The sequence below is a fragment of the Tachyglossus aculeatus genome, chromosome 25, assembly GCF_015852505.1.
Source record: "Tachyglossus aculeatus isolate mTacAcu1 chromosome 25, mTacAcu1.pri, whole genome shotgun sequence".
Classification (NCBI taxonomy): Eukaryota; Metazoa; Chordata; class Mammalia; order Monotremata; family Tachyglossidae; genus Tachyglossus; species Tachyglossus aculeatus.
This window is the reverse complement of record NC_052090.1, coordinates 2,152,093-2,170,714: the sequence shown is the minus strand read 5'-3', so window position 1 is coordinate 2,170,714 and position 18,622 is coordinate 2,152,093. Positions and strand designations below refer to the sequence as shown.

General features: G+C 43.5%; 1 protein-coding gene across 1 annotated transcript in view; it reads right to left on the bottom strand.

Annotated features, from left to right (window-relative positions):
• Nucleotides 1-18,622, bottom strand: part of ROCK1 (Rho associated coiled-coil containing protein kinase 1) — a 161,587-nt gene that overhangs the window by 37,700 nt on the left and 105,265 nt on the right. Inside the window, exons 13-20 of the mRNA XM_038766453.1 lie at nt 18,394-18,442; nt 10,967-11,102; nt 10,012-10,103; nt 9,653-9,899; nt 6,091-6,197; nt 3,436-3,586; nt 2,550-2,710; nt 1,074-1,258 (exon numbers count right to left, since the gene is read on the bottom strand). Of these exons, the coding sequence (XP_038622381.1) occupies nt 1,074-1,258; nt 2,550-2,710; nt 3,436-3,586; nt 6,091-6,197; nt 9,653-9,899; nt 10,012-10,103; nt 10,967-11,102; nt 18,394-18,442 (1,128 nt within the window). The remainder of the gene's footprint in view (nt 1-1,073; nt 1,259-2,549; nt 2,711-3,435; nt 3,587-6,090; nt 6,198-9,652; nt 9,900-10,011; nt 10,104-10,966; nt 11,103-18,393; nt 18,443-18,622) is intronic.

Sequence of the window (18,622 nt, the reverse complement as noted above, 5' to 3'; positions counted from 1 at the left end):
GAAATCAGAAGGGGAGGCTCAGCTCTTCTTGCATCTTCTTTCAAAATGAAAATTCGAGACTGGACTATTGAAACAAACCTGGTGTGAGAAGCAATGTGGCTTAGTGTAAAGAGCACGGGCTTGGGAGTCAAAGGACAGGGGTTCTAATCCCAGCTCTGCCACTTGCCTGCTGTCTGATCTTGGGAAAGCCAATTAACTTCTCTGTGCCTCAGTTACCTCCTCTGTAAAATGGGGATTAAGACTGTGAGCCCCACATGAGACAATCTAATTACCTAGTATCTACGCCAATGCTTAGAACACTGCTTGGCACATAGTAAATGCCAAGTAAGTAACATATTTATTCTATTTATTTTATTTTGTTAATGTGTTTTGTTCTCTGTCTCCCCCCTCTAGACTGTGAGCCCGCTGCTGGGTAGGGACCGTCTCTATACATTGCCAACTTGTACTTCCCAAGTGCTTAGTACAGTGCTCTGCACACAGTAAGCGCTCAATAAATACGATTGAATGAATGAATGAATAGTAAGTACTTAAACACCATCATTATCATCATCATCATGAAAAATTCATCACTCCCCTCTAAACTGTAAGCTCCCCTTTAGCCTGAAAACGTGCTGTGGGCAGGGAATGTGTCTGTTATATTTTGCTATACTGTACTCTCCCAAGCAGTTCATACAGTGCTCTGCACAGAGTAAGTGCTCAATAAATGTGATTAAGCATTCACTAATATAGGTTGCCAATTTTTTTTGAAACGGTATTTCTTAAGCGCTTACTTTGTGCCAGGCACTGTATTCATTGATGGGGTAGATACAGGATAATCACATTGGACACAGTCCCTGACCCACACAGTCTTCATCCCCATTGTACAGATGAGGTAACTGAAGCACAGAGAAGTTTTGACTTGTCCAAGGTCACAAAACAGGTAAGTGGCAGAGCTGAGATTAGAACCCAGGTCCTCTGACTCAAAGGCCCACGATCCCTCCACTAGGCCACGCTGCTTCTCAAATTTTAAAACTTGCATAAACAATGAGCGGAATAAGGCCAAGAAATGTTCGTTCTCATGTATGAAACCTTACTTTGTGAGCTGAGCTAACTCAAAGTCCAGTAATCTTTTGGCTTCCAACAATGTATTGATTTCCTGTTTCAATTGCTTTTCTGAACCTTTCAGATGGTCTGCCTCAAGGGCCTGGCTCTTCAGTTCATTCTGTGTTAGCAGCCGTTTATTTATCTCCTGTTCCAACTGAAGACTGAGATTTTTTGCCTGTGAACAAAACATTTTTGAACTTCAGTTATTTCCAATTTCAACAGTTCCTAATTTGAAGGACAAGTATACCAGGTATAATTCCCACAACTGCCTTAACGTTTTAGACAATCCAAATACATCCCACCAAAATGTATGCTCATTCTTAGGGAACATATTTTCTAAATGGCCCGCTGATTTTGTAATTCAAATTTCAATTTAAAGAGCTGTTGAGCCTTCTATAAAATTCCTTGTAGGCAGGGAACGTGTGTATCTACCCTGCTATAGTGTACTCTCCCAAGTGCTTAGTATAGTGCTCTGCAAACAGTAAGTGCTTCATAAATACCACTGATTGATGCTTTTTTGTGACTGAGAACAAAGGTTAATGGTAATTCCTTGTTTTAAGAAGTTCAAGAAGGTTTTAGGAAGAATGGAAGTGTGCTACAAATCAACGCCCCCCCCCCCCACCCCCACCATCTAAAAAGACAAAACTAGAATTAAATTCATATTCAAAAGGAAGAGCAGGTGTGGTTTTGCTTTTTAAAATAATCCACCTATAACCAAAATTTTAATGCAGCATCATAATTACTAACTGGGTACTACTCACAGAATGTATCAGTTATAAAATAAAATGCTTTCCTTGTCAGCTCAAATTCTACCTCTCATTCCTTAAATGTGGGAATCCCTCAGACCTCTTTTCTCTTTGTCTTCTAACACCATGCCATCTTCTGTACCTCATTTTTAACCCACGGCCTCTGACTCCAAAGCCCATGCTCTTTCCACTGAGCCACGCTGCTTTCTTACCTCTGCTGTGGCTCCAAGTGGCTTCCAGATCTCTAAAGAGCTGATAAAACCATCTCACTCTCCTCCATCTGACCTTACTTTACCCTTCCACACTGAAATCTCAAAGCAGGAGGGGTAGAATATGGGGCAGAGGGGTGGGGGAAAAACACGACTTGCTTCTTAGAGACACTGTAACAATTCATCAGCATTTGCCTGTTTCAAGTCTCGGCTGTCCCAGGGTTATTTTGGGGAAACCCAATCACCTTTATCCAGAAGAGAAGCTCCTCAAAGATAGGATCTCATCTCCTCAGTCTTACTTATATTCGTGGAACATTTACTTCAGCACTACACACACAGAGCACACACCTGATATTTATGACCACACTATTTTATCATTATCAATTTGCTTTCCAGACCAAACACCTCTACAAAATCCAAAAGTATTTCTCCAAACTGGTCACTCAAACTATTTGCCCACCCCTTCCTCAGGTCTATTTTAACTACTTAAAACATCAATTTATTTCCTTACCTCATCCTCTGACCTCCGTTTTTGTTCAGTGACTTGCTCCAGCTTCTGCTGGTACTGCTTCAGGTCAACATCCAGCATAGAACATTTTTTCTCAGTCTGAACAGCTCTATTTTCAGCTTTCTCCCGGGCTGCCCTCTCTTCCTTCACTTTTTTTTCCATCTCTGATTAAGAAAAGATGCACCCGAAACGTTAGAGGCTCTAACAGCAGTACAATTCTCCCTTCGTCAATTGCACAACTGTATCCTGGTGAACAAGAGGGTAAAAAAACTGTTCTGGTGTGTGGTAAGTCCTTATGATTCTGGGATCATTTCACTGAGAATGAAGAATGGGGCTAAAATTCACTAAACAAGAACTGGAATCCTGGTTCTCTCAAAAAATTTATTCCCATGGGTCAACAAGAATCCAGATTTGACTCTATGACTCTGAGGACCAAGAGGAATGTGGGTTTTCCTGGGACTGTTGTAGCTGACCAGAGGTCAGGAAGACAAACGGACCTTACTTGCAGCAACCCTACATAAAATCACTTCAGAAATTGTACTTGTCCCTATTACCATTAAAGAATTGGTGATGAAAATTTTTATAAATTCCATTTCCTATGGGAGTTTTGATTTTTTTTTTAAAGTCAGACGTATGGAAGATATGAATGTTTTTCTAATGACGTGAAACTTTTCAAAGGCTTATATGTCCATAATACCCTTTATTCTAGAGTCTCACTTCTATATAATTTGCAAACTTCAAGTGGGAATATTTTCCTTTAAATAGTAAACTGTGAATTCCTGGACTGACCAAAGTATTTTGTCAAAAGAGAAATCTGTCAAAATAACTACATAATATAACCTTACAAGCCATGCACAATTCAATATAAAATGCGAAAATGACCACTTACCACACATTGCTGCTGATTTTGCCTCTTCAATAGATTGATGCTTGTCAGTTAGCCGGGCTTTGGTCACTTTATGCTCATTTAGTTCCTGTTCTAGTCGCTGTTGTAGTGATTTGAGCTTGTAATTCAAATCTATTTCCAAATTATTCTTTTCCTATTGTGTGTGATTAAAGCATAAAGATCATTCATCAGCAAAATCAATTTAGAGTAAGAGCACAAAGGGTCTGAAATAAACAACTCAAGGTTCCTTCCCCGCTTCCTTCCTTCTACCCTATGGTCAGAAACTCACCAGAAACAGATTTAACAAGGGACTCTCATTAGCAGAAAGTACCCTGAGACGTTCCAAACCCCAGAAGTATTCATTCATTCAATCGTATTTACTGAGCACTTACTGTGTGCAGAGCACTGTACTAAGCACTTAAAATATGTTATAATGATGTTATCTCTAGGCAAAATGAATGAACAAGAGACACAGGTCATCAGGGCCCAAACACGCTGACTGAGCTTGAGCAGCCAGGCCCGCAGGGCTTATCAAGTATTCCAGACTTTTAACTCCCTCCTGAATCTTTCTGTGCCACCTCCTCTCTCCTTAATCCTGAATGAACTAACTCACCAGATCTTTTATAGGTATAATAGATACCAACAGGCTTGACCTTTACCCGAGTCTCACGTTTGCCTTCCCAACACTCACTCTCCACGCTATTCATTTCTCCTTTCCACCTGTAGTGCAGGAGGAAATCTTTCATCTACTCTCAAAAGCTACCCTCTATCTCTGTCCTGGACCCAACATACTTTCATCTCTTAAAAGCATTGGCTCTTCCCTTCAAATATGCTCTGCTTTCAAATATGCTCATTATCTATCCTACTAAAGAACCTTCCTCTTGGTCCCACAGTACCTTTTGACTATCCGCCACATCTCCCGTGCCTCTCCTTCGGCTTTCAGGCGCACCACAAACTGGTTTCCACCTCCCTCAGCATGGAGATAGTGCTCACCCGAGTCTCCAACAATCTCTTCTTTGTCAAGTTTAATAGGATTTACTTACCTCTCTACCTTTTTAGTCTACTTCATTGGCTTCCCCTCTGCTGCTCGGGCCCTAGCTAAAGATATTCCACAAGGCCCTGCTCTGGGTGACCATCTTTTTGCTATATGCCCACTGTCTCTGGGAGTTCATCCACAATGTGGCTTCAACTAGAACCTTTGTGTGGATGACTCCCAAACCTACCTCACTTGCCCCACAACACTGGTTCTATATGGATGTTCCGCTGGTACAATTTTTATTCACCTGGGTTAAAACTAAATTCCTCAAAGCCTCCTCCAAACCTAAACCCACTCCTTACCTTGGCTTTCTCATAAAAGTCCAGTACCATCCCCCTCCCTGTCCCTAAAGCTTGCTACCTTGGTCACTTAGTCACATTTTGACTCCTTGCTACCTTTTAATCAGGCTGTTGCTAAATTCTGCCAGTTCTTTTTCCCAAATATTTCTTCAATCTGCACCATCCTTTCCACCCAGATGACCACCATCTTGGTTCAGGCACTTGTCAGGTCTTGCCTAGACCACTGCCTTCCCCAAAATTCAACCCACGCACCTCACCATGATGGGGGAGTGTAACAGCTAGATGTGCCTGCTGGGACTATGCCAATGTTGGTGATGTCTTATGAGAGGAGAACCAACTGGGGTGCTTCACCAAGGTGGGCTGGCCCAGGCCCAGCAGGAATCCTGAAAATGCCAGGCCTCAAAGACTGCAGCAGCTACCGAAGCAACCACATGCTGGGCAGTAGGCTGCAGGCACCTCACCCATAAATGCATTTAAAAAACCCTCCTAGGGCATGTCCCAGTGTTCTGAACCCCTACCAGCCTATTGGGTTATCGCACCCCTTGAGCTGGTAGGAGAATAACCGGTAGGATAAGAGAGTACAAACCCGATGCATTTCATCCATTTCTTCTAGCAAGCACTCGGATCTGAAAAGGGCCTGAGCTCATCCATGACTCTTTGACCGGAGGCTCTGTTTTTACCACTGGACTGCTGCTTCCTCTGGGTCTCCTTGACTCCAACCACACCAATCTGACCATACTCTGTGGCTTTGATCGTCTTCCTAAAATGTTTTCTGGTTTATGTCTCTCCCCACCTCCAAAACCTCTAATGGTTACCCATTTCTCTCAAAGAGAAATCCCTGCCCTTTGGGTTCAACACTCTCCATCCACTCTCTCATTACATAACATATCTGTTCTCTGCCCCTGCTTCTCCTCAGTTTGTGCTCTGCTTTCCACCCAAGTGGGTCTCATCTGGCCTTTCCGGCCCCTGAAAAATGGGGATAAGATCCCTGCTTCCCCTCAGACTTTGAACCCCGTTTGGGACAGGGATTGTGCCCAATTTGATTATCTTATATCTACCCCAATGCTAAGCACAGCGCGTGGCCCACAGTAAGGACTTAATATATGCTGTATTCTTCCACATCACCGAAAAGGATGGAAAATCCAAACTAAAAGGAATGGAACAGAATCTTGCATGAATATGGTCCCATGCTTTTCCAGAGACTTAAATATACTTTAGTACTAGAGGCTGAGAGGTAATTTATAAAAACAGACTCCTAATGCATTCAGGGTTATATGAGCTTTATGTTAGTTCTCTCAAACAGTGTGCTTCTAGAATCCTTACCTTTTCAGAGTGATTGAGCAGATCTTGAGCCTCTTTCCTTTCTCCTTCTACCCTCTCAAGATTATGTTTGAGGTGTTTCACTTCTTCTTGTAAAGACGTAATTCGAGCTAATATTTCAGGACAAAAAACCAAAACTCATTACCCCCATTTTCTGAAAGACAGAATGTGTCTGTTCTATGCATTACTGCTAAAACTAGTCTTGAATTTAGGAAAAAATAGAGCTGAACCTTGAATATAACAAATACTACTTCTTGAGAGAAAATATGAAAGCCATTTCAGCTCAGGAGCAGTTTTATTTGTTAACAGAACAATCTCATATGAAAATCTATCTTCAATAATGCATGGAACCCTCTTGATCAGTCCCAGGATTTGTCCCTCAAAGTTTAAGGAATCAGGATCAACTGAATGTTACTTTCCTTCTGTTGACACCAATTTAATATTGTATAAGTTGTGATTTCTCTTTGGAAACCAGGCTTCAAAAGACTGCTTTTAAACTTATGCCTTCCTAGGCAAGTGCATTCACTGAACTGACCAAACGGTGATACTACCATGCAATCACACCAAACACAGGTCAGAGGTTGAATAGCTGAGAAAACCTACTGCAAGGAAGAAGAAAAGAGATAAGGAGGCAGAGATTTGTGTAGAGGAAAGAGGTAAAGGTAATAGATTAATGTGTGCATGGTGGGAGAAGAGTGAATGGGCCTGGAGGGATTCCCTGGAAAGGGAAGCAGCATGGACTAGTGGATAAAGCACGGGCCTGGGATTCTAATCCCAGCTCCACCACTTGTTTGCTGTAATATTGCTTTGTGAGTTTTTGTGGATCCCTTTTGTCTACTTCTATTATGAAGAAAGGGATGAAGATGATGCTAGCAAGTGCGCTCAAGTTAAGACTGCCCTCAAATACACCTTGGGATTTGCTGTGGTTTGTTCTCTACTTCTCCTGCCTGGATCATCTTTGTACAGAAACGCTCTGGGCATGTTACTCCCCTCCTCAAAAATCTCCAATGGCTACCAATCACTCTGCGCATCAGGCAGAAACTCCTCACCCTGGGCTTCAAGGCTGTCCATCACCTCGCCCTCTCCTACCTCACCTCCCTTCTCTCCTTCTACAGCCCACCCCGCACCCTCCGCTCCTCTGCCGCTAATCTCCTCACCGTACCTCGTTCTCGCCTGTCCCGCCATCGACCCCTGACCCACGTCATCCCCCGGGCCTGGAATGCCCTCCCTCTGCCCATCCGCCAAGCTAGCTCTCTTCCTCCCTTCAAGACCCTACTGAGAGCTCACCTATTCCAGGAGGCCTTCCCAGACTGAGTCCCTTCCTTCCTCTCCCCCTCGTCCCCCTCTCCATCTCCCCCATTTTACCTCCTTCCCTTCCCCACAGCACCTGTATATATGGATATATGTTTGTACATATTTGTTACTCTATTTATTTTACTAGTACATATCTATTCTATTTATTTTATTTTGTTAGTATGTTTGGTTTTGTTCTCTGTCTCCCCCTTTTAGACTGTGAGCCCACTGTTGGGTAGGGACTGTCTCTATATGTTGCCAACTTGTACTTCCCAAGCGCTGAGTACAGTGCTCTGCACACAGTAAGCGCTCAATAAATACGATTGATGATGATGTTGCCAACTTGTACTTCCCAAGTGCTTAGTACAGTGCTCTGCACACAGTAAGTGCTCAATATGATTGAATGAATGAATGCTGTGTGACCTGGGGCAAATCACTTAATTTCTCTGTGCCTCAGATACCTCATCTGGAAAATGGGGATTAAGACGTAAGCCTCATGCAGGACATGGACTGTGTCCAACCGGACTAACCTGTATCTACCCCAATGCTTAATACAGTGCCTGGCACACAGTAAATGCTAAACAAATGTCTTTAAAAAAAAAAGGAATGTGAAGAGAGGCCAAGTCAATCGTTCATATAATGGGAGGACACTGCGCATTCAAGTGACGAAAGGAGTTGTAAGTTCTTTAAAGGTAAGGACAACATCTTTTGCTTCTGTTGTACTCTCTCAAGCTCTTGATTGGAAGGATACAACTGAACAAAATTCTAATTTTTTTCTCCTAAATATGGGATCCTTTTATTTGACCAATAACTGCATCTAAATAAAAAATTATCTTCCATACAAGGCATATCACTTGCCCCATCTTCACTATCAAAATCAGAGAACTCTTGAATAACATTTTAACAATTAATTTCCCTTGTCCCACTGGGACTTCTGAAAAGAAAACCATCTTATATTATTGGTCATATTGTCAATCGGGAAACATGTTCTTTTTGAAAAGGGTAGAACCGGTCCTAATTTGGGGGGGAAAGTCTTAAACTACTGAGGCTGAATCTGTTCAAAAGCTCGAAGGAGAGTCATCTTATGGACATTTTACATTGAAACTTCCAAGACTGACCTTTATATAAGCATTTATCACTGGAAGACCTATTCATTTTTCTCTTTTCCCAGGATGACATAGAAAATGTTCTTGTTCAATCTAAAAAACGCTCAATTAAATATTTCTTCCTAACTCAAAATTCTTTCCTAGTTCTGTATTTACAAGAAACAATGACCACTCCCTCATTTCTGAACAACGCTGAGAAAGACTGGATTAAATTACAGAGTTATGAATCTAAAAGTAGGTCAGGAAACACAACCTTAAGGATTGGAGAATAACCTGAACAGCAGTCCTGACGACCACATGAAAAACAGATCATGCAAAAAGTTTGCGGTTTTGATGCTTTCGTGTACAAAAATAGGCTGGTACATCACGAGAACTATGAGCAAATGAACAAAAACGTGCTGATAAAGAGGCTCATTAGACAGGCAGAACAGTGTCCCCTCCAAGAGAGCACAGAACTGGGAAGAGGTAAATGGAACAATTTAAAATTAGCTCCTTTATTTAAAGGGACTTGAAGGCTTATTTGGATTTTTTTCACAATTCTGTTCAACTTTTGGACACTACACATTTTAACAGGAATAAGGTAGCATGAGACTTGAAAACCTAGGAGAGACTGATGCACGAGCTACTTGGAAAATATCTGATTTTCTCGAAGTAAAGTCAATTTTACATACATATGTATGTAAACACTTTTTAAAATAAATACAGATTTATGTATGTGTGAGTATAGGGCTGATCTTCTTAAAAACAAGTGTATCACTGGCCACACCCCTGGTGGAGGTGGAAAGTGGAAGGTGATGCTCTTAGCTCCCAAGACTCAGCACTTCATACCAGGATCACAGAGCCAAATCCCATTCTCCCCCTGACAATGCCAGGGATCTCTGGGGGCAGAAGAGTCCAGGCCACCCACCTGCCCCATTCCCAGGTAGTAGAGCCCTAATTTAAACCCATCTCCCTCACTCACTTGTTGGAGATACACCCCTCCCTCCATTTCGGTGCTCAAGCCTCTCCCAGGTTCAGAGATTTTACCGATTAGGAAGCTAAATCCCAATAACTATGCTCCATAACTGACCATAACTGTTTTTTTGGCAGAAAAACTGGCATATAGGTAGCCCGATTTCTGATACGCCTGGGGTCAAATCCCTTTTTCAGTCTTCAATTGTTATTACCTTGTAGATCTCCAATCATTTCAGATCCTTGACTTCTATCCCTCCGTTCAGCTTCCAAGGCGGCTTGCAGCTGGTAATAATCCTTGTCCACTTGTGATTTGGAACTTTCTAATACTCTGTTCCTCTCCTGAAGTTCCCTGTTCAGAGACTCTAACTGACTTATTGTTTTGTTCATCTCTGTGTTGCTTTTCCTTAATCTTCCTGCTGTGTCCGATTCGGTCCTTAGGAAGTCATTGGCTTCTTCTAGCTATTAAAAGAAGAAATCAAGTAGGTGTGCAGCTGAGGTGCAATCGACAAGCTCTGTTATTACTACAACCACGGAGACAAGGGGAAAAGAGGAATTGAACGGAAAGAATTACCTGCTTTTGTAACTGGGCCACCTTCTCATTTGCAGCCTGTGAATTCTGACTGACTTTCTTCAGATCTTCTAACTGATCTTTTAATGTAGACACTAATGGGAGAAAAAATGAAGGTTTAGATTCAGCACTTAATCACCTGTGGCGGGAGCAACTTGCTAGACTTCTACAATGTCCTTACGTGCTTAAGGCTACAAAATGTCAGCTACGTGAAGCAGCTTCTTCAAGCCAAATTCTGCTGAAGACTACTCAGAGGCACCTGAGAAGCAGCATGGCCTTGTGAAAAAACCATGTCCCTGGGATTCAAAGCACCTGGGTTCTAATCCCAGCTCTGTCACGTGCCAGCTGTGCGGCCTTGGGCAAGTCACGTAACTTCTCCGAGCCTCAGTTTCCTCATCTGTAAATTAGGGATTCAATACCTGGCCTCCCTCCTGCTTAGACTGTGAACGCTGAGTGGGACAGGGACTGTGTCAGACCTGATTAGCTTTGACATCTACCCCAATGCTTAGTAGTGGAGTGCTTGGCACAAGGGAAGTGCTTAACAAGTAAACTCCAGTTAAGATCTTTTTTTACAATGGTATTTGATAAGCACTTGTTATGTGTCAAGCCTGTATGACAGTGCTGGGGTAGATATGAGTTAATTAGGCCGGACACAGTCCCTGTCCCACAAGGGGCTCATAGTTTAAGTAGAGGGAGAACAGGTATCCCCATTTTACAGTTAAGGAAGTTGAGGCACAAATAAGTAACTTTCCCAAGGTCACACATCAAGTAATTGACAGAACTGGGATTAGTACCAACGTCCTTCTAACTCCCAGGCCCATGAGTTCTTCAATAGGCCACGTTACTTCTCATCTCTACTTCAAGTGAAGAGGCACTGGATAAGTTCCAAAAGAAATTCTGAATTATGTTGCTAAATTGAAATAGTCCACAAAACGCTCCAAATATAAGGATAAATTACCTTCATTTTCTGCATTCCGTCTCCTCTCGTTCTCCTGATCAGCTTTTCTTTGGTACTCATTTGCTTTATGTTGGAGCAACATTTTTTCCTTTTCGAACTGAGACACTGTAGACTCTAAACCTTTCCTTTGATTTCCCTGCAAGTATAAACATTGGCACATTCATTCTTACCCTAGGATTGTTGAAATGGTATTCTTTCTGCAATTTCTGTATGATTCCCAAACAAATTAAAACACAAACAAGCAAAATACTGAACTGGAAATGAGCAAACCTGGTTCCTTAAACTTTCAGGCTAATATAATACAAGGCCCATACAATATGAAGCTTTGCCCCAGTGGGCACTCTCTATCACTTAATCGTTAATCAGTCACAGTCATTGAGAGAGCACAATAAAAGAGAGTTAATAATAATAATAATAATAATAATGATGGTATTTGTTAAGCGCTTACCACATGCCAAGCACTGCCCTAAGTGCTGGAGTAGATACAAGGTAATCAGGTTGTCCCTCATGGGGCTCACAGTCTTAATCCCCTTTTTACAGAAGCAGCATGGCTCAGTGGAAAGAGCATGGGCTTTGGAGTCAGAGGTCATGGGTTCGAATCCCAGCTCCGCCACTTGTCAGCTGTGTGACTTTGGGCAAGTCACTTCACCTCTCTGTTCCCTCATCTGTAAAATGGGGATTAAGCCTGTGAGCCCCATGTGGGACAACCTGATCACCTTGTAACCTCCCCAGCACTCAGAACAGTCCTTTGCACATAGTAAGCGCTTAATAAATGCCATTATTATCATTATTATTATTACATATGAGGGAACTGAGGCACAGAGAAGTGACTTGCCCAAAGTCACACAGCTCATAAGTGGCGGAGCCGGAAATGGAACCCACAACTTCTGACTCCCAAGCCCGTGATCTTTCCACTAAGCCACGCTGCACATTCCCTGATTATATTGTTGCATGACAGCCTGACAGGAGGCAAAGATATGGGTAGGAGTCACAACTAACCAAAATTTCCTCTGGTTCCTCTGAATGCCGAGACTCCCTAGAACTACTACGATTGCCTAGAACTACATTTGCTCCCTAACTGTCATCTTCAACTGTTTACTCTCCAATGGCATCTTCTCCACTGCTTTTAAACATACCCATATCTCCCTTATCCTAAAAAAACCCTCCCTTGACCCCATGGCTCCCACCAATTGTCACCCCATCCTCCTCCTACCATTCCTCTCCAAACCCCTTTAACAAGCTGTATCACCCGCTGACTCAAGTTCCTCTCCTCCAATTCTCTCCTTGACCCCCTCCAATATGGCTTCCTTTCCCCTTCACTCCATCGAAACAACACTCTCAAAGATCACCAACGATCTCTTTCTTGACAAATCCAACGGCCTCTACTCCATCCTAATCCTCCTCAACCTCTCAGCTGCCTTTGACACTGTCAACCACTCCCTTCTTCTGGAAACAAGATCCAACCTCGGCTTCACCGACACTGTCCCCTACTAGTTCACCTCCTATTTTTCTCAGTCTCCTTCGCGGGCTTTTCCTCTGCCTCCCATCCTCTAACTGAGGGGGTCCCTCAAGGTTCAGTTCTGGGTCCTCTTCTATTCCCCATCTACACCCATTCCCTTGAAAAACTAATTCGCTCACACAGCTTCAACTACTACCTCTATGCTGATAGATTTGATAGCAAATATACATCTCCAGCCCTGATCTCTCTCCCTCTCTGCAGTCTCACATTTCCTCTTGCCTTCCAAGTAGAGGTGCCTTGAAATCCTCCTCAAACCTTAATATGGCTAACCTCAAACTTAATATGGCTAAAACTGAACTTCTTATCTTACCCAAACCCTGTCCTCCCACTCACTTTTCCATCAATGACAGCACCACCATCTTTCTTGTCTCACAAGCCTATTACCTTGGCATTATCCTTACTCCTTTCATTCATCCCACATATTCAAGCCAACACTAAATCCTGTCAGTTCAACCTTCACAATGTCACTAACATCCACACCTTCCTCTCCATCTAAACTGCTACCGCATTAATGCAAGCAATTACCCTATCCCGCCTTGATTATTCTATCTGCTGACCTCCCAGCCTTCCGTCTCTCCCCATACTCCACTCTGCTGCCCAGATCATTTTCTTCCAAAAATGTTCAGACCACATTTCCCCACTCCTTAAAAAACTCCAGTGGTTGCCCATCTATCTCTGCATCAAACAAAAACTCCTCACTATTGGCCTTTAAGCATTTGATCACCTTGCCCCTGCCTAAATCACCTCGCTACTCTCCTACTACAACCCAGCCCACACACTTCATTCCTCAAGCTGTACCTTGATCTCATCTATCTCACCCCCAACCTCTCACCCACATCCTACGTCTGGCCTGGAATGCCCTCCTTCCTATCAGACAGATAATTGCCTCCACCACCACCTCAAAGTCTTATTGTAGGCACATCTCCTCCAAGAAGCCTTCGCTAAGATCTCCTCTCCTCTTCTCCCACTCCCTTCTGTGTCACCTTGACTTGCTCCCTTCATTCATCCTCCCACCCAGCCCCAAGGCACATATGTATATATCTGTAATGTATTTATTTATTTATTTATATTAACATCTTCCTTCCTCTCTAAACTGTGAGCTCACTGTGGGCAGAGAATGTGTCTATTGTTGAATTGTACTCTCCCAAGCATTTAGTACCATGCTTTGCATACATTAAGTGCTGAATAAATATGACTGAATGAATAAATGATTTCCACAAATTACTTATTTGATATCAACCTGGCTCCATCTCCTTAGACGCTTTCATTTCAACTGTCTGTAACTTATTTTAATGTTTGTCTTTCCCTGTAGGCTGAAAGTTCCTTATGAGAAGAGATGGTGGATAAAAACTCTGTTGGACTGCCCTTTCCCCAAGCACTCAGTACAGTGTTCTGCACATGGCAAGTGCTCAATAGATGAATGATTGATTGAGGAACACTAATAAGATACTAGGTGTTATGCACACCCCTGCTGGGGGAAAGGCACTGCCCATACTTGCCTAGGTCAGGGAGATCTCTATAAAACAAGAACATCTGGTGGCCCACCTCATCCTGTGCCCTCATTCCCTGCTCACCAGTCACCAATTCATTCATATTTATTGAGCGCTTCCTGGGTGCAGAGTACTGTATTCATTCATTCAATCATATTTATTGAGCACTTACTGTGTGCAGCGCACTGTACTAAGCGCTTGGGAAGTACAAGTTGGCAACAATAAACAGTGGCATTCCCTGCCCACAACGAGCCTACAGTCTAGCCTGCATGGCCCACTTCTGTGGGAGCAAAAATAGGAGGGGAGGCAGACCTCCTGTGGATCTTAAATGTAACAGAGACTTGAGAACCAAAGCTCATCCCACTTGGTTCCCCAGTCCCAGATAGTTCTGCGAACAAATGGACACTGATGACACTTATACAGGGGAAGGAAAGGAGGAGGAGCAAAGAATCAGAGTGAAAGGGATGGTTCCAAGGCAGGGGAAGGACCTTCTTTGGCAAATCCAAACCTTCATGACGCCAGGCTATCACTGTGGCATTTGTCACTAAGGCCACTGTGTAGAGCCGTCATGCAACAATGAGGGGAGCAGCAGGAAAGCTAGATCACTGTCCATCTGGGATCCTAGTTAACTCCTGCTTAACAGTGAGTTAAGTCTCTTCATTCACACTGAGCATGTTAGTGGGTTCTCCTCCTGGGGAATGGGAGGTGATGAGGGGTAGGCCTGAATGCAAAACTGCCAAGCAATGCTCTCTGGAGCCAAAATGCACATATTTTACTCTTCTCCACTCCTTCACAATTTTCAACCGGCACTCCCACATCCTGCCCTTTACTAACCAATAATTTGTACAGACTGGGGGAGAGCAAAGAATTGTTTGTTGGGAATCTCTTCCACCTCAACAGACTCCAAGCACCATTACACTATATCCTAGAACCAGCCATACAGGAACTATATGCACAGATGGCTGGGCCCTAAAGACTCACTAGCAAAAGGGTTTATAGTCAGCCATGTGACTGAGTTAGTCGGGAGAGAGATCAGGACTGGGGATACAGATTTGGGAATCATCCACTGAGAGGTGGTAGTTGAAGCCATGGGAGTGAATAATTCTCCAAGGAGAGGGTGTAGATGAATGGAAGGGGAACCAGAACTGAACCTTGAGGAACCCCCACAGTTAAGGTGTGAAAGGCAGAGGAGGAGCCTGCGAAAGACTGAAAATCAGTGGCTAGACAGCTAGAAGGAGAGCCAGGAGAAGACAGTGTCAGTGAAGCCACAGTTGGATAATGTTTCCAGGAAAAAGGGGTGGTCCGCAGTGTCAAGGGCAGCTGAGAGGTCAAGGAGGATTAGGATGGAGTAGAGGCTGCTGGATTTGGCAAGGAGTAAATCACTGGTGACTTTTGAGAGGGAGGTTCTGTGGAGTGAAGGAAGTGGGAGCATGAATAGAGGAACTCAAAGAGGGCATTGGATGAGAGCAAGTGAAGGAAGCAGTTGTAGACAACCTGATCAAGGAGTTTGGAGCTGAATGGTAGGAGGCATATGGGGTGATAACTAGAGGGGTCAGGGAAAGGAAGGCTTTTTTTAGCATAAAGGATATATGAACATGTTAGAAAACAGTGGGGAAACAGTATGAATAGATGAATATGATGGTCAGGGAGGGAATAAGGGAGAGGACAAGTGTTTTGATCATGTGTAAAAGGATGGGTTATGGGCGCAGGTGGTGGAGGTGAATTTTGAGAGGAGGCAGATCTCAACTTACTACTGGGAAAAATGGGAGAGTGGAAGAGGCAGAAGGAGAGAGGAAAGGGAGAGAAGCATAGGAGATTTTAGGGAAATTACATCTGATGGCTTCAATTTTATTAATGAAGTACGTGACCAGGTCATTAGGGGTGAGAGATGGGCAGGGGGGTAGGGACTAGGCTGTAAATTCCTTGGTAGACAGGGAATGTGTCTACCAACTCTGCTAACTGTACTCTCCCAAGTGCTTAATACAGTGCTCCTCACCACAGTAAGCACTCAATAAATTAAGGAGCTAAACGTCTGAAACAGCTGACAAGGGTGAAGAAATAATGTTGCTGGGCAGAGTTAAAACAAACGATGATGAAGTTCAGATGGACATGGCAGTGGAAGGATGTGTACGCTCGGGCTCTCTCTCTCTTCTCTCCTCCTTCCCAACCCCCAACCTCCTCTCTCATTTGTTCCGGCAAGGGCCTAGGCTGAGTCAGGACTAGGTTCCCTGAAAATTTCATCCCCCAGTCTGGTAAAGGCAAACCAATGGTATAGGCAGGAGGAAAAAGGGACATAGCCAAATATTTGGCTTCACTGACCATCTCCTCTCCTGGTTTTCCTCCTAACTGCTCCTTCTCAATCTTTTTTGCAGGCTCTTCCTCAGCCTCCCACCCTCTGACAGTGGGAGTCCCTTAAGATTCAGCTCTGGGTCCCCTTCTAGTCTCCATCTACACCCATTCTCTTGGAGAACTCATTCACTTCCATGGCTTTAACTACCATGTTTACGCAGACTCCCAAATTCCTCAACTCCCTCCCTTTCTGTGTTGTCTACAGACTTGGATGTGTACCCTTTGGACACTTGGTACTCACCCCACCCTCAGTTCCATAGCACTTTTCTACACATCCAAAATTCATTTCTCTAGATTAATGTCTGTCTACCCCTCTAGACTGAAAGCTCCTTGTGGGCAGGGAAAGTGACTACTAAATCTATTGTATTGTTCTCTTCCAAGCACTTAGTTACATTGCTCTGCACACAGTAGGCATTCAATAAATGCCACTGATTGGCTGATTTGCAGACAAGAGGCCTCCTCAGGCCTCATAAAATTACTATGAGGACATTAAAACCCAACCGCATATTCAATCCATCACTAAATCCTGTCAGTGCAACTTTCACATTGCTAAAATCTGTCCTTTCCTCTCCATCCAAACTGCTACCATTTTAATCCAAGAATTTATCCTATCCCACCTTGATTACGATGTCAGCTTCACTGTTGACCTCACTGCCTCTCCTGTCTCTCCCCATTCCAGTCCATTTTTTTTTTTTTTTAAAAGAAAAGTTCAGGCAATGTTTCCCCACTCCTCAAGAATCTCCAGTGGTTGCCAATCCACCTCCACATCAAAACAGAAACTCCTCACAATTGTTTATAAAGCACTCCATCACCTTGCCCCCTCTAATAATAATAATAATAATAACTGCGGCATTTGTTAAGCACTTACTATGTGCCACGCACTGTTCTAAGCACTGGGGTAGATGCAGGGTAATCAGGTTGTCCCACATGGGGCTCACAGTCTTCATCCCCATTTTACAGATGAGGGACCTGAGGCACAGAGAATTGAAGTGGCTTGCCCAAGGTTACACAGCAGACAAGTGGCGGAGGTGGGATTAGAACCCACAACCTCTGACTCCCAAGCCTGTGCTTTTGCCACTAAGCCATGCTACTTTTCCTATCTCACCTCAGACTAGTCTCCTACAACAACCCTGCCTGCACACTTTGCTCCTCTAATGCTAACCTTCTCACTGTACCTCTATCTCCCCACCAACCTCTAGCCCAAGCCCTGCCTCTGGCCTGGAGTGCCCTCCCTCTTCATATCCAACAGACAATTACTCTACCCAACTTCAAAGAGGGATTTCTTGACTATGCTCTCTTTTGCTTTTCTTCCACTCCCTCTGCAGGGCCCTGACTCGCTCCCTTTATTCATCTCTCCTCCCAGCCCCACAGCACTTATGTGCATAACTGTAATTTTATTTATTTACATTAATGTCTGTCGGGAAACCTCTAAACTGTAAACTCAATATGGGCAGGGAATATGTCTTTTATATTGTTATACCGTACTTTCTCAAGCATTTAGTACAGCCCCCTGCACAAAGTGCTCAAGATGATTAACTGATTGATTGCTTTCCCAGTGCCATTCTTTCTCTCACTCCTTCCTTTACCTGCGCTGCCCACCCCTTCTACCACCTAATTCTCAAGCTTCCCATTGTTTTGCCTTAGCTTCTTCCCAGCTACTGTTCCCCCTATGCAGAACTAGGACACACACACACACACACACACACACACACACACACACACGCGCACAAATAACCTGGAGAAGACATTATTACTCATGACACTCTACAATTCAAAGAAATAGCAGATAGGACCAGTGCCCAACACTTGGTCATATGAAATTATTTGAAATAATATACAACCTCTAAAGAGCTACTGCAGTGTGGCTGGGCAAATGTTCAATAGCCAGAGAATTAAATGCATTCAAATCTCATCCCCCTCTGTTTCTTTGTAGACCTTGAGCTCCAAATTTTCACCCTACTCTACCATACTGTAAAGGTTGCAGCTTGCCTTTAAATGGCACAAACCTTTCATGATCCACAAAAAATGCTTCATAGAAAGAACCACTATCCAAAACGAACAAGACCTACCTCTTCATCCAGTTCCTTCATAACCTTGTCTAGTTTCATACTTGAAGTTCTGTTCAAAAACAAAGTGAAAAATGTTACAACAGTCAAAGCTTGTCTATCAGAGGCACACTTTCCAGTTTAAGGATTACCAAGTCACTGGCTTCGCTCTCCTTTTCTTTTTGTTGCCCATGTTTTGTCCATCTCATTACTGACTAGCACTGCTAACTAAGAGGACTGGAGAGAAAGAAAA